The 10,570-nt window shown below is 51.2% G+C and overlaps 1 protein-coding gene across 2 annotated transcripts in view; it reads left to right on the forward strand.

Annotated features, from left to right (window-relative positions):
* Window positions 1-10,313, forward strand: part of CYP26B1 (cytochrome P450 family 26 subfamily B member 1) — a 33,594-nt gene extending 23,281 nt beyond the window's left edge. For both annotated transcript variants that reach the window (XM_068943868.1, XM_068943867.1), the window contains 4 exons: window positions 1,038-1,313; window positions 2,643-2,798; window positions 4,566-4,847; window positions 6,157-10,313. In XM_068943868.1, coding sequence (XP_068799969.1) covers window positions 1,038-1,313; window positions 2,643-2,798; window positions 4,566-4,847; window positions 6,157-6,549 — 1,107 coding nt within the window. In that variant the 3' untranslated portion in view covers window positions 6,550-10,313. The remainder of the gene's footprint in view (window positions 1-1,037; window positions 1,314-2,642; window positions 2,799-4,565; window positions 4,848-6,156) is intronic.
* Window positions 10,314-10,570: the final 257 nt, after the last annotated feature.

The following is a 10,570-nucleotide window of genomic DNA, read 5'->3' on the forward strand; positions in this document are numbered from 1 at the left end:
AAATAAATAAACAGCACTTTTTCCCCCCTCCTCTCCTCCGGTGCGCCCTGGGAGCGGAGGCTGGCGGAGGGATGCGGCGGCGGGGGAAAACGCGGTATGAAAGCGCGTGCTGTGGAGTTGGCCGGGGTGGGCGGGCGGGCGAGCGGGGGAGCAGGGACATTCCTGGCATTGCTGTGCTCCTCGCACAACAGATGGGCCCAATCCCAGCGCCGGCGTGAGCAGACGTTAACATCGGGGAGCTGGGGAGGCCCCCTTGGCGCAGTGTTTACTCACAGAGCTTAAATTAATGCTGTCTGCTGACATCAGTTTTTAGCCCGGCTTCCCAAGGAAATGAACCGTATGCGATGTCAGCCTTTGCGTACACGCGGGCCTGTTTTCCCCCCAGTCACGCTTGAACCCCTGTCTAAGTTCAGCCAGATTTCACTGAGACCCTAAAGGCCTCAAAATAATTATTTTATGACAGTTTTTTTATATTTGTTAATGTAGAATGGAGGGCAGATGAGAGAAACTGCCAGTGCTCCCCACTGAGAAAAAAAAAGCTCACACGTATGTGCGTGCACGTGCACAACCATAATACTAGACACTAGAGAATCCACATGGACGAGCTATATCAGTAGCACACAGATTGCAGGATGAGCTCGACTCGGAGCTCCTAGTTTGCCAGGCACGAAAGGATCGAGGTGTGAGACACGGAGCTATGGGAAAGCTGGCGCCGTCCATTCTGTTGCGTACAGGGTGAATTGTTTTCTCCCTGTGTCTGGTTCACTGGTGGAAGGTGGCCTGTGGTATACCTTGCTATTGTCAGGTATCTGTGATGGTCGTGGTAGGGATCAGCGTATGGAGGTTCCCTTGAAAGTTGTTTCTCCATCAGCCGTTTTTGGTAGTTATTTTAGACATCAGCAATTCTTGACAATGAGCAGCGCTCAGCACGGGAGGCCCTTGATGCCCATTTTTAATGGGTAGAAGTGGGTTTTTAGAGAAGGAAAAGAGGGGAATGTACAGACTGCATAGAAACCTGTGCCTGCTCTCTTTTGTAGGTGTTCTCCAAAATCTTCAGCCACGAGGCCCTGGAGAGCTATCTCCCCAAGATCCAGCTGGTGATCAAAGACACTCTCCGGGCCTGGAGCAGCAACCCGGAGTCCATCAACGTCTACCACGAGACCCAAAAGCTCACTTTCCGCATGGCCATCCGGGTCCTGCTGGGTTTCCGCATCCCTGATGAGGAGCTCAACCGACTCTTTGAAGTCTACCAGCAGTTCGTGGAGAATGTATTCTCCTTGCCTGTGGATCTGCCCTTCAGTGGCTACAGGAGGGTAAGACACTAGAGCTGAGTCCTCACCCAGCTGATAACACTGATCTGGGATTAATGGGGCGGTGACTGAATTCTTATCTTTGCAGGTGTTAGTGGGATGTCTTCTCACCATCTAACTTCTGGAAGGGGGTCCATTTTGGACCAGAAAGTGTGTTCCAATACCACTGTGTTGGTGGAGTCAAGAGGGAGATCTTCTCACGACGAGGAAGGGCTGAGACTCTAAATCTGAGGCTGCTAATTAGTGAAGGGGTTGAGATCAGCAGGGATCAGATTTTTTCACCTTGGAAGTGCGTGGATAGCCAGATACTGATTTCTGCCTCTTCTCATCCTCTGTATAGCATCTCTTGATCTCAGATAGGTTTTTGGAGTGCTAGGTGCTGTGTGGTTCAGTGCGATGGAGAATACAATGGCGGTATACTCATGTTTAATGGGTAGTTTTCACTACTCGTAACAAATGATTTTGCCATATTTTTCAGTTGATGTGACCCTTCTGATGCCCTACCTTTGAAAGGGCTAGAACAGATCAGTGGACGTCCTAATTCCTAGAACTCTTCTAGTTTTCGATGAAATGCGAAATGAAAACATAGTAAAAAAGATTGTCCACCAATTTGATTTTCTTTGTCCTGAGTTTTGGGGCAAAATTGCTTAAAGGGAAATGATTTTTTGGATTATTTTTGCAACTATCACTGCACATCTCATTGCTCTTTAACCACTTGAATGGCATCTTTTTAAAGCCTTTGCAGCAGTACGTTAGTTCAGTGCAGCTCCACTCAAAGAGGAATTGCTTTAGTGAGATCAGGTGATAAAATTGCTTGGCAAGCCCATTACACTCTTGGGAAGAGGCTCCTTTCAGATGAATTGACTGGTTTCCTTTGAGAGAGAATTTTCCCAGGGACTTTCTTAAATCTCAGGGTGAGGGCGAGGCATGTGAATTGGTGCAATAGCGGGGCTCCCACGTCAGACCTGTCGTTTGCACGTAGGTGCTGATTAGCTTCTCCTGTAATCTTGCCTGCTTCGGGCCTGCTTCTCCTGGGCAGGGAACGACTCCAGCATTTTTATACTTCTCTTTGAGCGTCTGCAATTGCAATTGGAAGCAGGCCGGTGGGCTAGCAGACCGAGTACTGCTGGGACAGATTTGTGTTCCTCTGAGTTCAAAGGGTTATTACGTGGGGGTCACCCCCAACTTCCCACCACCCCTGGTCATGCTCCTGGACGTATCCTCCTGACCTTGTCTCTGGTTACTGATTATCACCTGCCAGCCCCGGGACGGGCTGGAGACGACTGTGCTACCATTGTGTCCTCAGTGGTCTGATGGCTTCTTGTTCTGCAGGGAATCCGAGCGCGTGAGACACTGCAGAAGGGGCTAGAGAAAGCCATCCAGGAGAAACTACAGAACACACAGGGAAAGGACTACGCTGACGCTCTGGACATCCTGATAGAGAGTGGCAAAGAGCACGGCAAGGAGCTCACCATGCAGGAGCTCAAGGTAAAGATCCTCTCTGTCCTTCTGCAGGCTCGAGGAACCTGGACTCCATAGTCACCTGGAAGAATTACCAGGTGTCTACGCCCTCATCCCCACGGCCGTTGTTCTGCTCAGGGCAGGGCCTCTTCAAAGAACGAAGCTTAAGCTGATGTAAGGAGGATGTTGTGGATTAGTCCTAGACAGTTGTTCAGAGTGGGGTGACCAGAGTGTGTTAGTGGAGCTACAGGTGAATCCTTGCCCAGAGGGTCATGGAGCCACCAAGCCAGCTGTTTTCCTAAGGGCCATATTTACTTGCAAATCACTCTCAGCCCTTGCTAAAAAGCTTTTTCAGGGAACACTGAAAGACCCTGCAAGCTTGTAGAAACTTTGAGACCTGACCAGCTTCACCTCTCAAGCTGTTCTATTTTATGGTAGCTTCTCCTCAGGACGTATGGGCCCTCAGCAGGTGGTTATCTGTAGTGGGGCGACCACACAACTCATCCTTTATGCTCTATTAAGAGCCATCCACGGGGACTCTTCTCCCACTTCTGTGGCCTTCCCTCCACCATATTGCTAACTCTGAGCAAGGCTCTGTGGGCATTTCCCTGTGGCTGGTCGTCCAGCATTTCACACAAGAGGCTTACTTTCCCCTGAGCGCAGGTGAAACTGGGCAGACATAGTGGCTGAGCAAGGAGGGACCTCGCAGTGAGGGCAGGCTGGGCCTGGAGAGTTGTCCAGTGGGGACAGCACGTGGGAAATCTCTGCAGCTGTCTGCTCAGCATCTGGCTGCAGCTGGGCAGCAAAGGCTGGATGCAGCCCAGTGAGCACTGGGCCGTGGGAGCAGTCTGCTCTGCACCTCAGCCACTGGTCCGGACCCTGCCTGGGCTGGAGGCAATGGTAGATCACCACCACCCTATGGCTCTTCTGTGCCTTCAGTGTCCCAGGTGGGGCCTGATGTAGGCTGTAGCCACAGGGCTGGCAGAGCTGCTCCCCTTGGAAAGGTGGCTATGGATGGGGCTATGTGGGGCTATGGACCCACAGAGCCTTCAGCTACCTTCTCACATGCCCTGATGGGGCTCTCACTGTAGCAGGGTGAGATGATTTTGTCTCCTCATCGCAGTGGAAAAAACAGTTCTTCTGTAGATGAGGTGTCCCGCCTTGCAGGAGAAGCACACGCTTGCTGCCCATAGTCTCCTTTTTCCCTAGGGAAGGCAGGGCAGGGAGGAGAGTGGGGCAGGAAAGTGCTCAGGGAACTCCCCTGGGACTGTAACACTGCGTGGCTGGGGCTGCCCTGAGTGACTTTGCCATCCTCCTCCACCTGGCAGCAGCAGTCACATCTCAGCCTCAGGAGAACTTGCCCATTTGGTGTTGTCCTACCTCGGCAGAAGGGGCAAACTTGCCCTCTAGAAGCTGCCTGCCCCCTTGCAATCAGCCCTCTGGGCAGATGGGAAGCTGCAGAAGCAGGGGAATGGAAGCAGAGCCACTGCTGGCACGTCTTAATGCGGATAGGAAGGAAATGCACTGTGGCAGGAGCTTGTGATCTGCTTTGAGCTCACCTGGAGGATGGAGAGGTGGTGGGCAAGAGGCTCATGGGGTATATAGGGTGAGAAAGAGGGCGAGGGCCACACTGGGAAGTGGTGAGGGATAGAAGGTGATGGTGATGGCTACAAAGGGGGCTGTGGCCCATGAGACTGCACCCAACCCTGTTTTGGGATGTGCTGCGTGGGAGACGTGCTGGGTGGCTGGCCCCACCTTGCCGTTCCTCATCCTGGCTCCCTGCTTGCCTTTCAGGACGGCACTCTGGAGCTCATCTTTGCCGCCTATGCGACGACTGCCAGTGCCAGCACCTCTCTGATCATGCAGCTCCTCAAACACCCTCGGGTCCTGGAGAAGCTGCGGGAGGAGCTGCGGAGCAAAGGCATCCTCCACAACGGCTGCATCTGTGAGGGCTCCCTCCGGCTGGACAACATCAACAGCCTCTACTACCTGGACTGCGTCATCAAGGAGGTGCTTCGCCTCTTCACTCCCATCTCTGGGGGGTACCGGACGGTGCTGCAGACCTTCGAGCTGGATGTGAGTATTCTCTGCTTTTCAGCTCCAGTTTCTTTTGCACTTTTGCTTTTCTCTTTAAAGCCTGGTTCTCCAGCACTCTCACAATGTCCATCTATCCTCCAGGGGATGTTTGAACCCATTGTTCAGCTAGGGGTCTCAAAAAAGTCAGGATCTAGTGTGTTTTGGTGGTGGGGAGAGGAAAGTCCCTCCATGGAGGGAAAGGCCAAGAGACTCCAGATAGTCCGCAGAAGTGAGTGCTGGAGGAAATGATGGAGATGGGGAAGATCTGGCTAGATAATGCTGCTGCAGGTAGCACTGTGTTTTAGACACATGCCAAAATCTCTCTGCCTCGCCGTGTTGCTCTCTCTGAGATGCAGCTGCATCACGACCTTGCCAGATCAGCATCTTGCAGATCCTTCTGTGCCTTGCACAAAGATGTGGGCCTTACCTGCTAAGCAGGCGAGCCTGGATTAGACCCCCGGGAGGACAAATGAATTCCTGCTGGCAGTCAGTGGGTGGCATTGCTCTGGGTTTGTAGGAGCGCGAAGGGATCAGGCCTGTGGCTGGGAACCGAAACGCTCAGGCTGTCAAAGAAGAGACAGCCACGATATTTCAACGAGCAACTCATGACAATCAAGCCAAAATCTAAATTGGGGTGTGACCAGGGAAAGGTTGACTGCAAAGGGCATCTCCAAGCTGCCGGATGACAGGCGGATTACTCACCATAATAGATGGAATTTCCTACCAGCAAAACAAAATCTTGAGACCTGGCTGTCACTGTAAATCCTATTAATGTAATGATTTGAGTTGGAAACCTTTTAAAGTGCTCAGGGGATGAGAAATCCTCCCTGTTTCTCATCACCCAGGCCCTGACATGTGCTTTGGGTGTGTGGAGCTGACATGTGGTGGGGGTGTGACCGGAGCTGCGGGACTTTGTGCAGCTCTGCTGGGGAGGGCCGGACGGCTCACGGGGCATGGCACAGACGTGAGAAAAAATGTTTCCCTTTGCTTGGCGGCAGTCGAGCACCACAGGGTTCCTGGTACGCGACTCCTGCAAGCGACCGCAAAGCAAATAAATAGCGATGGATCATCCAGCAGGCCGGTAGCAGAGGCAGGAATAAACCCAGGATTCCCATCTCCCAGCCCCCTTGCACTGGGCTCTCTGTTCTTCTTTTAAATCCGCAATATAGACCAGTAGTAACCCCAAAGAAAATGAGGAAAAAGCAACTGCCTTTGCTTTACTTTGTTCCCGTAGCCTTCTTCCATGCCTCTCTGCAGCACCATTGACCCATTCGTGCTGTCTTTCCAACCCCTTCCCTCTTCTGTGCAGGGTTTTCAGATCCCCAAAGGCTGGAGCGTCATGTACAGCATCCGGGACACCCATGACACGGCCCCCGTATTCAAGGACGTGGATGTCTTCGATCCTGACCGCTTCGGGCAGGGCCGAACCGAAGACAAGGATGGCAGGTTCCATTACCTCCCCTTCGGAGGAGGAGTACGGACCTGTCTCGGGAAGCATCTGGCCAAGCTTTTCCTCAAGGCACTGGCCATCGAGCTGGCCAGCACCAGCCGCTTCGAGCTTGCCACCAGGACTTTCCCCAAAATCACTCTGGTGCCCGTGGTCCATCCGGTTGACGGACTCAAGGTCAAATTCTTTGGACTGGATTCCAACCAGAACGAGATCCTGACGGAGACAGATGCCATGTTGGGGGCGACGGTGTAGACCCACTCCGGCTGCCAAGGGAAGGGCGGACGGGGATGGAGGGGTGGGGGTGGGGGCAACAGGGAGAAAAGGAGGGAAGGAGAGAAGGAAGAGAAGCACGAGAAACTTCTCCACGTTACTAACTTTGCAGGCCCTCCGGGTCGAGACTGGTTTCTCTGATGGTGAAGCTGCCAAAACTGCTTGCTCTCTCTGTGGGGCGTGGAGAAGATCGGTGTGTCGTTGCCGCGTCTTCTGTTCGGAAAAAGGAGAAGAATTTCAAAACCCAAGTAGAGCTGGGACTGGCTGACCATACACAGTATCTAAATATTATAAATATATATATATAAATATCTATAAAACACTTCTGCTGCGAGGAGGAGTGCTGCACGGCGGGAAAGGCTTCGGAAACCAGCTGGAGACCAGAGGTCCGGCTGCCCCGTGCGTCTCCTCGGGATCTGGCCGGGAGGCTCTGGCCAAACCTGAGGGACAGCTGTGACCTCCGGTGGCCTCTGATCCTTTTTAAACAGTGTTAAATTAGCTGGTGATATCAGTGTTTTTTTTCTCGGGGGGGGGGGGGGGAATTGTTTGTTTGTTTGGTTGGTTGGTCGTGTTTTTTGTTTGGGTTTTTTCTTTTTTTGGCTTTCCTTGGCGAGCGAGCTCCGTGCCGGCGCTTCAAAGAGCGGGAGCGAGGTCTCGGACAAGTGCGTTTTATTTCTTTTTTAAAATTGGGGGCCTGGGGGTGGGGATGGGGGAGATCTTTTTTGTTTTTGTGTTTTTTTTTTTTTTTTCCTTGAGTCACCTGCTGCTGCTACATGGCCTGTGTGTAACTGTCCGTTCGTTGCGTTGCCTCCGTCCCACTGCCGGCCCCTCGCTGGCCCTTTCCACACGGGGGGGATGCTGGTTTGGGGTTTTTCCTGTGCATTTGCCTCCCCCACCCTGGCTCTTGCTCTTTCTCAGGCCCCTCAGGGTGCACGCACTGACCTCGAAACCCCACGGCCCCTCCGGTACCGCGCTGAGGCTCTGCTACGCGCCGGGGCGCTGAGCCAAGCCATCGCCCTCAGCAAGGGACTGGTGGCCTCCCACGGCTGACTGGTAGCCCCGTTCAGAGCTGCTCTTTTTTGCTGTGCCCTCTTTCAAGGGAGGCATTTACATTAAAGGTGATCTCTATAAATAAGCCAATGGATGCATTGTTTGTTTGTCTCGTGCTGGGGTGTTTTTCGGCGATGGGAGAGCAGCACAGGAAGGAAAGCGAGCGGGAGGCCCCCACTTCCTGAGGGCTCACCTAGGAGAGGGGCCATTCCCACGGTGGTTCTCTGGCATGAGCGAGTGGCCATCAAGGTATCTTGTGTTCGATTTGCCGGGTGGACTTATTTTGTTGTTTTTTTTTGGGTTTTTTTGCATGCAACAGGCTTCCAGGTTGCGCGCGAAACAGGTGGGTTGCGTTGAAATCGGACAGGGCCGTGTGTGTGGGTTCAGACCAGAGGTTCTTGGGGTGCTTGGGACTGCCAAACTCTGGGGTTTGGGGTCAGGTCAATACTGGGCTCCGGTGTGGTAGCAGGTGCCACATATGGTGCCTGCTACTATGGCTATCGCAGCTGCAACTGGTGTCCGGCATTGGCAGGATGGGAAATCCCTCTCTAAATTGCCCTGGAGAGGTGTTTCTATCCTGGAGAAACTCTGTGCATGGTGTTGCACAGTCCCGTTCGTCCTCCTGCCCTCTCTCCCGTCTCTGAATCAGAGAAGGACGAAACAAGAACCACAGCTGAGACCTCTCGTAACCATAGTGGTGCAAGAACTGAGGTGTGGGTGGATGGCTTAGCTTTGCCTGTCTGGTATCCAGAGAAGTCAGAGGGGCTGAAATAGGAAGGGAGAAAGGCAGATGTTTCTTACCAGGTTGCTTTGCAGGTTGCTTTTGATGAGCGGGCGCCTCTTTGAAAGGTCTAAGAAAGTGTTAAGTGAGCGATGGCGATGGTTGCCTTTGGTAGCCCATCGTCTGGTCAGGGCCAGTGAAGAGGGAGGCAGTTTTCTAGCAGGGGGAAGCATTAGAGGTTGAATTGCTGTGAGCCAAGCTGCCAGAAATCATCCAGGACTATCTAGTCGGATGTCCTCCACTTGCACTAGGGTGCACGATTCAAGCCAAGGTGGTCTCTGAGACTTGCTGCCCTGCCACCGTTATTGGCTTTTAGCAGAAGGCTTTGGTTTAACCTGAGATGACCTGAAACAAAACTCTCAATCTTCTCAGGGTGCTCTTCAGCTCCAGACCTTGCCTTATGGTTTGTGAGCAATGTGTTAAACCCCAAAGCTAGGTCTCAGGAGCCCCTGGCTACGTGGTAGTACCTTGGGACTGCATCCCTTAAGCGGAAGCTCAGCTGTTTTGCAATCCTGGAAGTTTTGATGGAAACTCCACTGGCTCAGGCACTGTCAGGAGATTTCAGGCACTCCTTGTCCCTGATGGAAAGAAAACATTCCCAGCAATAAAATTGGCTTAATTGCAATCAAGAGGAAATCCCAAAGTACAAAGACACAAAAGAGACCATAATCTGAACACAGCAGGAAGGGCTGAGCCTCCCAGGGAAAAGCGCTTGGGGACAGGTAGGTGGCACGCGAGGGTGTCCAGGGTCTTTTCCAGCTATAGACACTCAGGGGACACGGGGACAGGAGGTGGAGGACGGTCCTGAGGGAACAGCCATGGGGCAAAAAAGCACTAGAGACCCACTGCCACTTGCTGGGAGCGCCCGACCGCTGGGAGCGCCCGACCACAGCTCCCCTGCCCTGGGGCCCATCTCCGAGCTGTCCGTAACAGCCAGCTGAAAAGCCGGAGCCTGGAGGAGGCGTTGAATAGTACTTGAGGGAAAGAAGGGATGAAGAAAGGGGAAGGTGGGAGACGAGAAGGGGGATGGTGGCAGCGGGGCAGACGAGGAAGGTTGAAGGCCCAGCTAAAAGCTCGCTGACAGCTTTGCAGCGGGCTCTGGATGCAGCTCCAGCCACAGTATCGTTAGCAAAATCTGTCGGAGAGACTTGCAGAAAGGCCTCGGCCTTGGTCATTCGTACAAGAAATCAGTGAAGAGTTCTGTTCAAATTTTTGTTTTTAACTTTTAATGTCATTACAAACTGAAAACCAAACATGCTTTTGAATGGATGATTGATTGGAGAGAGCTAATGTAAGATGCATACATCCATTATATATATAATGCTTACATCGTATGTATATATAATGTTTGTGTGTGTGAGTATTTTATCTAGGCATAAGTAAGTCATGCTTTTGTTTTACCATTCCTAACTAATATAACTTGACTAAAAAAGTTGCTGCAGTGGGTTTGCAGAATAAAGCACTTTGAATCTCAGATTTTTTTTTTTCTTAGCACAGTCCAATTCGCTATAATATTATTTTATACACAAAATTTTTTTTGTTCTGTCTTTATAAACTATTATAAGTACTATTTTTGTTATAATTCAAAATAGATATTTAGTATAAAGTTTTGCTGTTAAATATTTGTTATTTAGTAAAATATGATTTTTTTTTCTCTTTATTGTAAACATTGTCTGGAAAAATATTAATATGTTTTATCACAGTTGTTTTTAATATTAAAAAAAAGAAAAAAGCACTTGTGGGGTTTTTCGTTATGAAATTGGTGCCGTGTGAACATGTGTTTTGGTCATGTGGTTTTTAATATGTATATAATATTATGTGTCGCATATTAAAATGAATGTTGTGTATTTTGTGATCTTAAAAAAAAAAAATTCCATGTGGCTATTTTATAGACTTCCCTAATAAAAAGAGTGGAATCTCCACACCTTCTCTAAACCTTCTTTTATTTCATATCCCTTTGCATCTCTTCTTAAAGGGCTTGTGGCCTCCTGGTTTGGATTCTCGAGGTAACATCCCTGTCCTGGGAAATAGCTACCCCATATGTGGGATGTTTGCACTTGCCTTGGGAGCTGGTGGACTCTGTGGCTGGAGCAGTGGTCTCCACTGAGTGTCTCTGGGCCCTTTGCTCCCTTCCTCGCTATGGCCAAGACGGTGGCGGTGGCCGTGGGCAGG

The sequence above is a fragment of the Struthio camelus genome, chromosome 4 (assembly GCF_040807025.1).
Source record: "Struthio camelus isolate bStrCam1 chromosome 4, bStrCam1.hap1, whole genome shotgun sequence".
NCBI classification, from domain to species: Eukaryota; Metazoa; Chordata; class Aves; order Struthioniformes; family Struthionidae; genus Struthio; species Struthio camelus.